Genomic DNA, 15,857 nt, shown 5'->3' on the forward strand with positions numbered 1-15,857 from the left:
GCGTGCGCGCACGACACAGAAACCGCGCGTCAGTGTTTAGATTGGGAGCGCACGCTCGCTGGGAGCTCGGGTTTCCTCTTGCTCAGCACGCAGCTCATTTCTGCAGCTGCACCCAGCACAGCCCCGTGGAGGGAGAGGGACTGTCCTTGCCCCAGGGAACCACTGCACCTTGAAGGGTGCTCGCAGGCTTCCTCAGCCCCAGCACCGGGGATTGGCTGGATTTTAGCTGCCGCTGTCTCTTGCACAGCCTGCTTTTCCCCTTCCCCTCCTTTCTTTAACCAGTCTCCATGTGGTAATGGCTTCACAGCTTTTCATACGGATCCACACCGGGAAAAATTCCACGGCATTTCCTGCCGGCTGCCTTCCCCTTCAGCACGAAGGGCCTCAGCGGCGGCAGCGCGCCCGGGGCTGTGGCAAGCCCCGAGCACGTGTGATTGCGCTCGGGGTGGGGGGCTCATCAGGGGCCGTGTCAAAGGTTTGGCCTCGCTTCTTCCAAATGCCACGTGCCAGACTTGAGCTCGGCACAGTGTCATGAAATTCCCTGAGGAAGTGAGGGCATGATTTGGCTTTGAATATCTCAGCGCCGTTTCCGTGCTTATTTCCATCCTCCTCCTCTCTACAGCTCTGAGGCCAGCAGTGAATCAGTGCTGTGCACTGACACGAGCCAGGCGTCTGTTCAGCTGCTACAGACTCTTTAGAAAGACACGTTTTTTCCCAGCAGTGTAGAGCACAAAACGCTTTGAGCCTAGAAAGCGGCCTCCTAACCCCATCTTTCTGAACTGCTGAAGTCATCACAAACGGCGATTAAAGAAAACTTGGTCGGAGCAAACTGGCTAGAAACCTGGTAAGAACACATGGGGCTCTGGCCCTTTCACGGAATGAAAAGCTGCATTTTTCCAGTCCATAAAATCCTCCTCCCCTGCAGACCTGCTGAGAGTCACCAGCAAACAAGCCTAGCGGACTCCTTTGAAGGCCAGGCCCTTTACTGTGGCTGCTCAGCGTAGGCTGAGCTCTGCTGATACCTGACCCTGGGAGGTGTTTCGGGGGCGCTTCAGCACTTCCAGTCGTTCTTTGCTCATCTCTGCACTACTCTAGCTCCTTTCGCCAGGTGAAGAACGGCGATTAATGGCACTTCTAATGCAGAGAGCAGCGGTCAGAAACCAAACCGAAACAAAACTAGCAGCAGCAGCAAATGGTTCCTGCTGCTGCTGATTCTTCCCCGAGTCTGACCTTTTCTCAGTTTATTTCAAAGACCCAGTAGCAGCTACGACAGCAAATGTAGGCCTGTGCCACTTACAGGCGTAAGCAAATTCCAGTTAGGAAAGATGAAACGCAACCGCTCCTTGAATAGAAGTGCACGATACAAAGGTTCTGCAAAAAGCCCTCGCTGTTTAGTTCTTAATCAAACAAATTTTCTTAGAAACTCAAATTCCTGTACTCTGTTGACAAGCAGGGTATAAACGTCACCAAAAGCTGCAGCGTAAAGGGCCTGGGAGCGGGCGGAGGCTGTGAAAACCAGCCTCATCCCAGCGGCCCCTTGCTGGGGGGTTCCCAGCTGCGTGGTGGGGACACGCGGGTCCCCCACCGACGCCTCTGCCCGCGCTTCGCGGCGCGCCAGCACAGGAAAACGCGCCCCGGCAGCGCCTCCCGGGCCGGCCCGCGCTCCGGAGAGCCCGCACGCAACGCGAGCCCTCCCGCCGCCGCCGCCGCCGCTTCCGCACGCCCCCGCGGGGAGAACCCGCTCTCCACCCTGCCGCGTCTCGGGGGGGGGCGAAAGGAAACAGCGGAGGAGGAAATACCTGACGCTTCCGAGGCGCTGGGCAGCGGGAGGCTTTTATCTGCGCCGCGATCACAACCAGGAGGTTAACCATTAGAGCATAAAATAGCTTTTTCTCACATGTACTTTCACTTAAGCGATAGCATTTATGCCAACGGTCTGCACGGAGGTGCCTCCTGGTCTGGCGTCTCCTCCAAGGCTCAGGGCGAAACCGAGTCTCCCCGGGGCACAAAGATCTTCTTGGTCATCTCAGGAGTGCCGAAGGGTCGCGCTTTGCTGGAAAAAAGGAAAGGACATCTTAGAGCAGTCAGTCAGACCTACTTCCCTTTTGGTAAGACATCCCTCTCCCTGCAAAGTTCAACTTATGGCCAGGTAATCATCAGAAGAGCACAAAAGCAGAAGAGGAAAAGGCCAAGACAAACCATGAGCTTGCTAGGAGAAATATCTTGAAGTTGGTGGGTTTTTGTGTGGTCCTTCTTTTTTTTTTTAAAAAAAAAACAAAAACAATTTAGTAGTTTACGTTATTTATTGTGACTAGAGCTGAAGTATTCGTTTGAAGTCTGGTTTGTTTAAAAGTGCTTTTAATGCTGTGCTCCTTTTGGGTTTCCTAGTGGCACGCGCCGATAAACTTAACAGCGTGACGAAGCCCTGCGGGGAGCGACACGTCTAACCACGAGCTGCATCTGGGAGCAGGTTGTGCTGCAGCCTGGGAGAAGGAAGGACGTCCTTCAACTTTACAGCCAGCGCATGGCGATTAAACAAGAACATTAATAATGTTAATCGAGAACATCTCCAGTTTTACTATGTTAGAGAAACCAAGAGACAGCAAAGCAAAATGCCTCTTATTAGCAAATTTACGCCCCAAGGTGAACGACAGTATTTAATTTCATCTGGCAACGGAAAGGCCTGCGGAAAGGCCACTTATGCGATGGGAAATCGATTACTCCTGCATCTGCAGCACAATAACCTCTTTCCCAAACATAAAGATTCATTCAAAAAGGTTTTCAGCCCTCCAGATTTTCCACTCCTGGAGCAATGCGTGGGCAAAGCAAGAAGAGGTGGCTGCAGCCATTCCAGCACGGAAGGCAGAAGCAACAGGGAAGAAGTATGTGGAAGTCCCAGCTAGGATACGGGATAAAATGATTTTTATGCCTATGCTGCATCGGGGAAATCACGAGTTCATAGCTGTACGAGGCAGGTGACAGAAAAGGCGATCCATCTCGATAGGAGTGTCACCGTAATGGTACCCAACGTCTCCAGCTGTGACAGTGGAGTAGAGCAGACAGGCGGAGGGACCGTAAGAAATCCACATTTACTGGCGCAACAGCAGTTTGCAGCCCAGGGCAGGAAAAATGAGCAAAGCCGATTAAAATGCGGGAGAGAGAAGAGGAAGAAGCATGAAAGAAACATTTATGATAGGGCACGAAGGTGAATACCTTGCTCTGGCATAGGACAGTTGTTGGACCATGTGTCATCAAGAATGCCTGGCTGGCACCTTGTCCAGAAGCCACCACCTGGGGCCAGGACAAGTCCCTTTGCCCGCTCCCGGCCCGTTGCCGCAGCTGAAAGGAGCAACTCTCAAGAAATCTCAGTGCGCTCTGGATAAAGCAACAACATACTGAAAGTTTACAGACCCTGGAGACAACTTTGAGGTAGGCTTCACGTTCCAGGAGCTGTCCTGGCCGAAGTCCTACCGGCCCGCTGAGTCACCTGCGGTGCTGCGCACAACCTGGAACCCGCTGGAGATGGAAGGAGACACCGCGACCCTGGCAACAGGAGGCTGGCCTAAAACCGGAGAAGACGGCGGGCATTGGCCACTGCAAACCTCCATTCCCTTTATTTACGCATCCTTCTTCCTTGAAAAAGGTTAACGAGTCTGTTCTGCAGAGTTTACGCACTCCCTTCCTCTAAAGGAACCTGCCTCCGCTGTCGCCTCTAAGCTGAGCTGGGGGACTTCAGTGGCACCGCTGGTGCATAACACCTCTAGCACCGAACGCTTGGTGTATCGCTCGGGTAAAACTAACCAACTACGCAGCCGTTGTCACTTTGAAGGAAAAAGAAAAAAAAAAACAAACTTGCAATTAAGTTACAAATGTATTTTGCATGTTTTGTGAAAGGCGCAATACTTACAGGAAACGATCTCATGCTGTAGCCACCAAACTCAGCTTTATGGCTTGAAAAAAAAAAAGACATCAAGATACGGTACTTAAACTCACCTTTGGATTAATGATGTCCTGCGTGAGCCAGCAGGGCTATGAAGGAGTCTGCTTCTGATGGATCGGGGGGTTAACAGCACTTTTTGTGAGGATTTATGGGCTGCTCAGGCTCTCCCAGCAGTACCCCGAGTCGCTAACCTGCAAGACGACTTCGCCCTGGCAATAAAGCCAATGTGCATCCCCCTGGAAAAACACCAATTTTAGGTTAAAAAAAATTCATCATAGAGTACTGAAGAAAAAAAAAGAAGTGCAATTAAAAGAAAGCAACTCCGAGGAACATGTTCAGCTCACTTCTGAAGAGTACCAGGGGAGCATTAATGACAGCAGCCAGAGCAGAAGGCTCCATTTCCTTCCACCTACGAGGACCTTCCTGCACAGGCATTAGCTCACCTTTGCTTGTGTGTCCCTCAGCCCGACTGCCGAGGCTTCGGCTATCACAAATGCCCGTCTCTTAGGCAAGAAACCGCAGAACTAGCTATTCGGAATTGGTTTCTTCACTAACTTTTCAAAAAGGCCGATGCATCTTATTGGTTTAAATGCAGAAGTTTTCAAAAGATTTCATACGGTACTTCCTTCACGCAGCTAGAGCAATATGCATGAAATATCCTTGGTACTGAACATCTTACAAAACTTGTTTCTTTTTTCTTTTTTTTTTTTAATGTGCTTTGGCATCAGATTCTTTACCTAAGATGGAGCTCAAATGGAGATATTTGTGCAAAGCAGACCACAACTCAGCTGGCTTCGTGGGGCTGCGCTCGGCTGTCACCTCCGCCATCAGCTAGTGTCAGCTCTGCTGCATCATCGAGAGAAGCAGGTGGAAAAAGGCAGCAGGCTGGGTCACGGCTCAACGCTTTCGGCGCGACAAACCTTCGTCCACCAGCAGGGTTTGACCAAATTATCCAACGGCAACCAGCAGACGCTCGGAAGAACACATCGTTAAAAAAAAAAAAAGCCACCAAATTGAAACAAGCACCCCGTGGTAGGCTTGCTATCAAGACTGCAGGAACAGGTTCCTTGGAGGACAGAAGAAAAGCAGCTGAGCGCAATCGTGCCGCTCTAGTTACAAGTTTTCTTTTCCCCCTTGCTCAAAATGCTGAGCATAAGGCTGGCAAGCTCACACGGCACAGATCGATGCAGCAGGGGAACGGGGCGAACGAGGCAGCGCAAGAGCTGCACGACTAGCTCGGAGCTGCTCCTCGGAGGCCACCCTACCCGCCGGGCGAGGACGGCGGTGCCAGCCCCTGCCCCTCGCCGCCCGCGCGGTTTCCTGGCTCTCGCTGCGCTGGAAGAAGTTGGTTTGCGATCGCTCCCTGGCGCCGAAGCGGCGGCTGCCAAGCGTCCACACGCACCGGGTTTCTCCTCGAGCTGCTAAAGAGAAAACAGTCGGTCAGTGTGGGAAAAGACTTAAAGCGAGGAAACCTCCAGTTGAGAAACATCCAAACCAGTGAAGAGGTTGCACTAGAGCCTCTAAACAGGCTAAAATGCTCCACGAGCAAGAAAACCATTTTTATTCCTAACTACTGCCCGAGAACATAAGTCTACTCTAAAAAAAAGACTCACAATAAAACGTTTCAGCATTTCTGGCTCTTAAGTCACATCTCACCAGGTAAGGTCAAGAGGACCTTTGGGAGGTCTTTAGCTTCAGAAGTCGTTTAGAAGCTATACGGAGGTTTCACCTTGCAGCGCACTCAGAACGCAAAACCGTAACGAGCGATAAAAATTCAGTCCTTGTCGTGATATAGAAACAAGCTACTCATCTGTTACCGTTCCTATTTTAAAAATGTTTATTCAACTGCAAATATTGCTTCTTATTCAACGTCTTTCAACAAATGCAAAACAGCTTTTTGGTGGTAAATAGCAGGTATTTATTTGAAATGAAAAAAATACTTAAGTACCTGAACTATTGCATTTAATCATGTATTGTAATTGTGTTACTCTACCTTTTTGCATTGGAGACAAATATACAATGAACATTCAGATATCACAGATTGCACACTAGATAGTAAATCTTCAGGCCTTTTACATAACCACCAAAAAACAGATATTGGATTCTGCAATATAGTACAAAATTCCACACTCCAGTCTTAGCCAGTTATCTTCAATTTACTCCTGATGCTGTACAAATAAATGGCCATTTAACTAGGGCTTACGAGTTAATAACAGGACAAAAAAAATATACATTGCACTGACACAAAAAGTCAGCTGTGTTAATAGTCATGCAACAAGTAACCAAACTTGCTGAAATTAAAAATACTTTCTAAAAACAGTTTTAACTGCATAAATATTTTGTACACAGTTCATTGACTGAAACAAAAGGAGTCTTTAAATGATACAAAGCAAATATAAGTTTCTACCAATTTTATACATAAGAAAGTGCAAAATAACTTATCTAAAGTGTTTTGCTGTTGAACTGATGACGGCGGGCCAGAGGCAGCCAGCCCTCTCTCATAAGCATGACATTACAGTTGCACACTACATACAAATGTCAGAGTACGTGAGTAAGTATCCTACAAAGAACAAGGCAGGAGAAGACATGTGAGGTACTTGCAGAGAATACAGTCTACTAATGTTAGTGTACATGGGTATATTTTTGCCCAACAAAGTTTTACATGGAAAACCAAGCAAGTCTTTGCATTAGAAGCTCAAAAGAAAAAAAACAAAACAAAACAGAACCCCCCAAACCCCCAAATCACTCCCAAGTGAACAAAACAGTTGCCCACAGCACCAGCTGCCGGAGGAAATGCGAGCAGGTGGGTTGGGTTGGGTTGGGTTGCTTCCCCCCCCCCCCCCCCCCCCCCCCAAAAAAAAAAAGCAAAAAAAAAAAAAAAAAAAAAGCAAGGCCATGTTTTGGGACTTCTCTTTTGGGAGAAATCGAGCCAGAGGGCTGCAGTTACCGGTTTGCAAAGCGCAAGTTCGGGTGAAGTACTAACTCAACCTCTACGCTACAGAATTTGGGACGAATAAGCGACCGTGGATTTTGAAGTACGCTGCCAGATGTCAAAGGCGTAGAATAACACGGGTACGACGTGCCTGGGTAGTTAAACGCGGCTGACTGCGCCTTCGCTCCCGGCCCCCGACGTTTACGGCCCCGCGCGAGCACTAAACGCCAACGTTTCGTTTTAGTGTTTTGGTTATATTAGCGTTACTGTCAGAAGCCCCGTTTTCCTCAGGGTTTAATCATGCGGCTGTAAGAGTCAATTAAGTTTCGGTCCATAGAAAACTTATTATTATTATTTGGTAATGTGGTTTTGATCTGAAAAGTGGAGGCAAAGGGAGAAAACTCTGCGGACTCGACGGCATTTACCAGATGTTAAAATAGCCGCATTTCTTTGACCTGCAAAGGTCCAGGCCACTAGCCTGGCTTCCAAACTATGCTGTTTTGGCATCCTTTTGGGAAGGGTCAAGGCAACATCACCGAGAGCATCGGGGTACAGGAATTCAGGGGCTCCACACGCTCCTACTGAGGATGTTGGGTTGGTTCACTTTTAAGGACGAACTTGTCAAGGTAGCCACGGAGAGCGGCTACGCGATCGTCACAGCTTGGATTCAAAAGGGGTCTATTTGGGTCGGCTAATCTAAATAAACCTGCATTTACTCAACAGTGTGCAAGGGCTCTGAAGAAGCATCTCTGTTCATTTGGGGACCCAGTATACATACCAAAACAGGAATTTATCTAATTTTACAGACCAGCACGTACATAATAAACAAACATGTATCAAAATACATATTTAACCTTCAGTGCATAAACATGTGACATCAGGGTAAATAGCAAGTGGTCAGGATTAACAAATTATTCACCGCTAGAAGCTCAAATCAAGAGAAGACAGATGTGCCCAGGCAGCGCCGAGGACCCTCCGGAAGGAGCTCGCGCCGTCTCCGGGCGCCCGCCGCTTCGGGCGGTGCAATTCGAAGGACAGGGTCCGTTCGAGGCCCTCGCCGCCCCGGGGATGGGCTCTGCTCCGATCACACCGGCGAAGGCCGATGCCACTGCTCGGTGCGAAGAAACCTCGCAGAGACGTCCCCGGAGCGGGAGCTGAGCCGCCACTGGCCTTCTGTTGGTTTGGGTCGTGTCCTTACTGTTATTTAAAAGGATCCACTGTGAATATAACCTAAATCTATACCAGTTTGTCACCCATTTACAAAATATATACACGCACATTTTTTTCTTCTTCTTCTTCTTTTTTTTTTTTTTAAAAAAAAAAAAAAAACACCGTCAAGACCTCATTCAGAAAATAAGTCCATGGGCCTGATGCATGTGTTCCAATCTCAGTGGATGTCAGTGTCTCTACTTCATCCCACAGGTAGTGCAAAACAAATGACCAAGTAGTTAAAAAAAACAAAAAAAAAAACAACAAAAAGAAAAAACATACTGCTATTAAATTTGTATTAAAACTTAAAAACGGTAAAGGAAAATCAACTGCTGTCCTCAGGCTGATGCCACGTACTGGAACGTAAAGACAGGCTTTAGGAAGCATTTCTGACGTTATTAATACTACGCAGTTACTGAGCAACGACTACGTTGTTCCATACATTTTTTGAAACCGAGCTACAGTACGGGACAACAGTGGTTAATTTTATGCACAGGAAATTAATTCCGTAGCTATACGCAAGCCAACTGCTATTGACTAAAGAAGGTAAAAGCTGGTTCTTGCACTGCATGAATCAGCTGCGAACGAACATTCAGTAATTAACAAAACTGCAGCTCTGACATATGTATAAAAGAGGCCTCATTAAATATGAGCAACACTGAGGTGGTAAATAGTTTGGTATAAAATGCAACAAAAGTGTACAATTTAGTTCCTGGTTATCTTACAATTAGAATAAAATACTCCAAGTCCTATTCTCAAAAAAAGTTCTCTTTTGAAAAATCCATGTAGTTCTATGAATAGCCTTATTTAAATTAAGATACTGTGGGCAACTGAAAGAACAAACATGCACAGACTGGATTTTTAACAGAAATACACATAATGCCTTTGAGTTTTTTTTTTCTTTTCTGAACATTCATATTTAAGTTGATAGATGAGATAAAGATGACACACAAAGTATAGTGGTTAATCTGAAGTCCCATGTAACAGGCAGTTAAGTTCATAATTAGATAAAAAGGCCATTATACCTATTTACAATATACACAGTTGCTTGCGAAGAAGGCAGATTTACAACTATCTTCTAAAAAGCCTTCCCCTTCCCCTCCTCCCCCCAGTAAAGATGACTAGCTCTACAAAAACAAGACAAGAACGGGTGGTTAGGATAAGTGAGGATTTTCTTGATAGCCACGTCAACAGAGAGATTTAGAGGTTGACAGTTTTATTGTATTTGCAGTCATCACTCATGTCTTCCTGGGCCTTGTTCTTCATTTAAATATTCTGTTAGCCTCATACACCTTCAATCACCACAAACCAATTCAATGATCCCTTTTACTTTCAGTGCTTAAAACGCAGTATAAACTTAAGTGTAAACAGGCGATATCCTAATCCCTTCTGATCACTGCACGACCCGACGGTTCGTCCTCGGAGCGGCGGCGCTGGACGGGGTCCCCCCGCGGCTCCGCTCTCCGCTCGTTACCCCGTCAATTCCTGGGCCCTTCCTCCAAACCCCGCTCGTGCTGCAGGTTGTAGTAACAGTTCTGACAGACCCTGACCGGCGATGAAATCTTCAGGCGCTTGATTTCGGATTGAAACCGACTGCACCTGTAAGGGGAGAACGACACTGTGAGCATAGGTCCTCTGCCAACCTGGCCGGTTTCTTTATCCTGGTGCGGAAATACGTGTTGAAACTATCGTGACAACTTAAACACCAGAAATCTGTTCAAATGTATCTTGATGGATAAATACAGTGCAGTGCGGTGCAAGTAGATTTTAGCACCTGTGTTCACCATATCAGTGACACAGTTCTGTGAGTGAGGTAGCCTAAAAACAGAAGTTACCATTTAGACTCAGAAATTACAGCTACAGAGCTGAAGTTAAAGATCCCATCTCCAACCCAATGGTCCAGAGACCAATCTCCTGCTTCAGCTCCTAAGGGGAGCTCACGTTCATCCTCTCCATCATGTATTTCTCTATCTGAGGTTGCATGCTCCTGGCTCCTAAATCAGCACCATTAGCATTGCACACAGTTTAGATTATGACCATGTTGCTTGTGGAGTGACAAGAACAACAATTTGCTGAAGAACAAGTAGTTTCTTTTTTCTTCACAAAGTTACGTTGTCTGGAGTTGTCCAGACTTGGCCAGAGACTTTGCTCTCTCAAATGGGCAACCGGAGGGTTTCAAAACTGCAAGCAGATTTAATTCTCTGTTGATAGCTGTTGCATTAACTGTTTTTATACAGGTCTCTTCTAGCTTTCCCCTGAAAGTTTTGACAGTGCTGATGTTTCCTCTACCAAAGTTCTGCTTTGGTAAAGAAGTAGAAAACCTCAGCCTGTTAGCAGAGTTCAATGACATGCAACAGAGCTTTACCTAGCCAAAAACTCTGTATGGAAGAGAGTCCAAAGGAAACTGTTAGCTGACTTACTTCTGGCAGAAGAGTTGCCCACAGTTCCTGCAATGGTGACGCCTCTCCGTGAGGGAAAAACGGACCGTGCAGCCCGAACAGCTGTCTCCCCCCTCGTCCTTCACCCAGTGATCCGCCGCAGATCGGCCAGGCTGATCGCTTACAGACCAGCTGAACACTCTGCCCCGGACATCCCCAACCAGAATTCTGCTGTGATCCCTGCAAGGGAGGGAAGGAAAAAAAAAATCATTGCCACAACCCTTCTGGCACAGTGACGTGCACAGGCCACAGATTTCACATGTCAGAATATTTAATAATGTTAAATTATGGCAGTGGTAACTAACATTTGAGTTAGCCTAATGGGACAGAGGAACAGAATTACGTTAACACTCTATAATATATGGTAGCTGAAATAAATCCAATTATTTTATCATCTCTGTCCTTGAACAAAGCTGTTCTATAGAGAAGCACCACTAAACAGCGTTACGCTAAGGATGACGGCTGGTTCGTTTTGCTTCCACTGTCAATGCAGGAAAAACGTTTCAGGCAACCAGTTGCGAGCTACTCACTTAGAGATGCCAAGTGCCGTGATTTCTGCTGGATGTGCGTTGTCCTTGCGATCAAATGCGGTGTGCATAGTTAATTTGCTCCTGAACACTAGCTGACGCTCCCATCTGTATCCTAGAAATGAAGGAGGAGGGGGAAAAGCAAGCTTACTTGGTCTCGTTTTTGTTATTTCACGTACACACGCATGCAGAGTTTTATAAAAGGGAAGAATCATCATTTCCCAGAGGCAGACAACTCTCTACAGCTCAAGCTTTGCTCAATGATAATACATTTTCAGCTGTTCCCCAATGCACCTAAAAAAGGAGGGGGCACAGAATATAAGGCAAAGAGCCTTTTAGTTGCCCAAAATCTAGCTGAGTTGCAGAGGACAGTAACAAACATAGGTGAACCTGTACCAAGGTAGGACCAAGTCCTAAGGTAGGATTGCTTCATTTCTTAGAAGTCAGGCTCTGATTTCAAACTGAGGGGAAATAACAGCTTCTTAGGAAAAGCCCAAACAATGTGCAACCGTTGCATACAAACTTTTTTCTTTTCCTGTTTTGGGATTTATTAGCCACACATGAAGCCCAAATGACTGGGGAAAAACACCATTTTAAGACATCTGTTATACTATAAAACACAACACTGCTCCATGCAGCAAGGGCAGAGAGGGAAACCATAGGGGTCAGCGCTAACAGTCCATTTATCTGACAGAGGCAGCGTTCCCATTTCTGTTTACCTGGTTTAAGCTTGCTGTAGTGCCGTGCTTCAGCATAGCTGGGGTGTGGGTGGTTAACCTGAGCATGGGAATGCACTTTTGCTTGTCCCTCAGAATAATTCACAAAGATAAAGCCGTCTTTCTCGTCCAGGCTGAGCTGGTCCGACCAACGCCTCGAGTCATCGGAGCCGCTATCGGCGGACCACGCCGCTGCTGCCGCTCTGTTCGACGAGGACCTCGGCCGGTGGCTGGTGCTGCTTGGTTGACTCTGACTCTCCTGCGGTTTTGTGTCCTGGCTGATGCACGGATCATCCGCCTCGGAGTCACTGCTCTCCTCTTCCTGGGCTTCCTGCCCTGAATGGTGCAAAAGGAGAGCAGGTGATGTTAGCCAGACTGATCTACTGCCTCTGAGCCTTCTTCCTTCCCAGCAATTGCGCTATCTGCGACCCGACAAGTGCCACCACAGCACTCCCTGCAGGCCGGCCTCCCAACGCCTTTGCGGACGTTCAGCTGCACGGCTCTTGCCGCTGTAAATACCAGCAGGTATCAAGTTGCTCATCTTTTTGCATCAGTCTGTCACAAAACAGCACGCCTTAGCTGCAGGTATTTCCTACAAGTACTACTTAGTCCTTCTGGGGTAGGCTGTGGTAGACACAACGAACATGTTTCTCAAAAAACGCCCAAGTTAGCAAGAAAAAACTAAAAAATCCCCTCCCGCTGCCTTTCTGCAAAGCTTATACAACCAAACACACTGAACTACAGTGAGAACCAGGCTGACTGAGAAACCTGATGCAGATTTGTTAGTAAAAGGTTTTATTAACATAAAAGATTGCAACCTCCAAATATGCTCACATTCCTAGTGAAAAAAGAGATGTATTCATATATTAGTACCATAAGATTCAGATCCAAATTCAGATCTTATCTACAACATGAAGAGGGAAAGATAAATTGGGTAAACAAATGACCATTAATTATGGACCAAATTCTTTCTAAAAGGGAAAATGATACAGCCAGCATTGCTTGTCTAAAAACACATTGTTCCATCACTAGGTTTTAGCTCTGCTATCAGGCTATAATTTTATTTAAATAAATATTTAGCTTTTTGACAATGGTAGCATGCGTTGGGTTCATTGGTAACAGAAACAGCCACACAAGAAAGGTTTATTCTAAACACAAAAAAGGTAGGACGGGTACGATTTCATTCTATTCACAGCAGTATAAAACTAGCATAAGGAAGGCAGCGAATGAAAACTTACTTTTTTTTTTTTTAATGGATGTGGGATGTCTGCTCTACGTCAAGACAAAATCTGTAACATGCATTCTGCACTGTATAACCACACAATTTTACTTATGTATAGAGAAGGTAACATACAAGGCAAACACAAAACACCTGTCAGTAAACATACCTATTTGTGCTTCCTGACAATCCTCTTGCATTTCTAGTATCTCCACGGGCTCTGGAGCTGGTGTTTCTGGCACTTGCAAAAACTCCATCCGCCAGAACTGGAGGGACAGGGGAAAAGCACATTCTGAATTCTTAGCTTTCTTCTTAGCTGTTTCTAGTGGTAAGATGGCTTATTACAACTGTGAATCTGTACTGATAGCACGTGCATCTCCATTTGAGACCTATTTTTAGTCAGAAGAGGCTATAAGCTGGAATCTACATTCATGCCTGAATCACAAATGAACAAGGCTTGGGCTATTTTTTTTAAAGATCTTAGCTGTTCAAATCAAAAATCCACCCATACTGCAGTTTGACCAGTAGACTCCGGTTAAGGCACACCCAGGACTGCAGGGCTCATTTGTTTGGGTGGAGGACACCGGCGTAGCAGGACTGCTTTTGGGACCGGCCTTTTGCTTTTGACGCTGTGTTGCACAGACATGAACTTCCTACCTACTACTAAAGAGTATATTTACTTCTCCAAGCAGCAGTTGCTGGTGCTTACCCGGACAACTCCATCCGAGTGTCCCGTCACGATGACGTTCTGCGTATCCCACTCATTCATCTCTGACACAAAGCAGCACAAGATCTGCTGGCTTCGGCCGGTGAACGTGTTCACGCTTGCAGTAGGGTTGCCGTTAATACTCCACACGTGGATGTAAGTGCCAGCACAGGACACAATGTCCCCCTGAAAAGAAAGTAACGTATCTGTATTTCAATGGGAGTCATCTTTTTTTTTGCTGCAAAAACGTAGGCTAAATCTATCTGTATAATTCAGCGTCCAAACAGGAACTTTTCAGAAGTTGTATACAAGCTGAGTTTAACTTTCTAAATAAAGCTTTAGGATGTTATGCATTTTCAAAATTGCCCATAGAAAACCAGACTTAGTAACAACTTATCTGCTGTTTTTACAGCATATAGAGAGTAAACTCACTCCACCACCTTTCACAGAGGGACAAATCCCCACACATCCCCCCACTGCTTTCTTCCCCCACAGTTTTAAACTAATCCAGCTCACGTTGCCTCCGCTCTTTTTCACAAGCATCTACTGCCTTAAATTTCTTTGGTTTCCTTACCTGGGAAAGGCCAAAGGATGGCCCATAGTCCAATAAACCCAGAGGGGAAATACGAACTGCACTATAAAACACTGACACTAGAGCAACAGGACCGGCAGCTAACAAACTGCGCCTCGTGCTGCTCTCTCATCGCGCTATGGCCACACTTTACCCTGAGTTCAGCCACTGGCACCACTTTAGCTGCAAACTACAGCCCTGCTGGACCCAGCTAAATAAAACCTCAGATCACGTAAACACTTTGAAGCACACGGGAGCTGGATGAATTTATAGCACCACCAGGGAGACAAGCTTTATGATACGCCCGTTTCCACTACTGTTGCAACTGCAGCTCTATTTAACATACCTTCTGCTTGAAATTAAGCATAAGAAAACAAGGTTACATATCAAAAGCTTTTCCTAGCCGCTGTGGCAGGTTTTACAGCTCGCTCTGAATGCTGCCGCTGGCCCTGCTGATAGGCCCTGCTGGCCTCAAGCTGCTCTGCATGGAACAGGCCCATGCGCATCTCTGGACAAAAAACACAATTTATTCCCTAAAGCAAGTACTAAAGTTTTAAGGCGAGTTACACAAGTTTCCCCAAAACTACAGAAGAGCCTAGTCGGTTTTCCTTTGGTTTAGCAATCTCAGGCTCTTTGTGAACGGCATGTGGTTCTTACCGTTAATTCATTTATACAGAGGGCTGAAACTGGAGCCCTGTGACCTCGAAGCTGTGTTAGAAACGAAAGTTTATTCAAGTCCCAGATGATGCAGGTGCGATCCCGGGACCCACTCACAATTATGTGATAAGCTAGTGATGCTGTTAAACATGTGACAGTGTCAGTATGACCGAGTAACGCCTGCAAAACAAAAAGCAAGAACAATACACGGCAATCAGGAGAGAGCAAAAAGACTATTACATTAAATTCAGTTACCTAAAGAGATGCAGATAATGTAAACATGAATGATCTGATCAAAAGATTTAAATGGACTGATAATGAAAACATTCGGATAACAAGAATTATCAAAGTTTTGATAGGAGTCATTATTTTTTCCATTTAGAAAGTGAACTTAAAAGTCCAAATTTCAAGGGTCAGATGATATACAGCCTCCTGTCAAGCCCCTATGCCTTCCCCTTGCACCCTCCCCCCTCCAAACCCCTCAAGTATACAAGAAAAAAAAAAGGATGTGTTACAATAGATGAGTGGGGTTTTATAACCCAAAACAGAAAATCTGACCCCTCCTGCTTTCTCCAGCTACATTACTAGCCCATCTTTAGGAGCAACATATGCTCAGGCACCACCTCTAATTTAGATTCCGATAATACAATTATGAAATGGCCCCTATTTAAACCTCTGCTGATGTTTAAGAGAGAGAAAGAAAAAGAAAATTGTAACTGAAAGGGCATGGTTAATTTAAGGGAGAAGAAAACTAGAAGCATCCACTTTGAGGAGATTCTGCTTTCACATTTTAGGCTTAACCTAACAATTGGAACAGGAGTCTAGAAAACAGATGAATTATTCCAGCTTAACGGGTTACAGCTCACCAGCTGAGCTCCAGAGCACAGAGTCTCTGACCTCACTTTTGCAAGCAGACAAAAGCAGAGCAACTTAAATACACTG

General features: G+C 46.1%; 1 protein-coding gene across 2 annotated transcripts in view; it reads right to left on the reverse strand.

The window, feature by feature from the left end:
* Positions 1-6,831: 6,831 nt before the first annotated feature.
* The window catches only part of WDFY3 (WD repeat and FYVE domain containing 3), a 177,237-nt gene continuing 168,211 nt past the window's right edge, over positions 6,832-15,857 (reverse strand). For both annotated transcript variants that reach the window (XM_062574355.1, XM_062574354.1), the window contains exons 60-66: positions 14,916-15,095; positions 13,691-13,873; positions 13,151-13,247; positions 11,766-12,098; positions 11,050-11,161; positions 10,502-10,699; positions 6,832-9,680 (exon numbers count right to left, since the gene is read on the reverse strand). In XM_062574355.1, coding sequence (XP_062430339.1) covers positions 9,560-9,680; positions 10,502-10,699; positions 11,050-11,161; positions 11,766-12,098; positions 13,151-13,247; positions 13,691-13,873; positions 14,916-15,095 — 1,224 coding nt within the window. In that variant the 3' untranslated portion in view covers positions 6,832-9,559. The remainder of the gene's footprint in view (positions 9,681-10,501; positions 10,700-11,049; positions 11,162-11,765; positions 12,099-13,150; positions 13,248-13,690; positions 13,874-14,915; positions 15,096-15,857) is intronic.

This window comes from Rhea pennata, chromosome 4, assembly GCF_028389875.1.
Source record: "Rhea pennata isolate bPtePen1 chromosome 4, bPtePen1.pri, whole genome shotgun sequence".
Classification (NCBI taxonomy): Eukaryota; Metazoa; Chordata; class Aves; order Rheiformes; family Rheidae; genus Rhea; species Rhea pennata.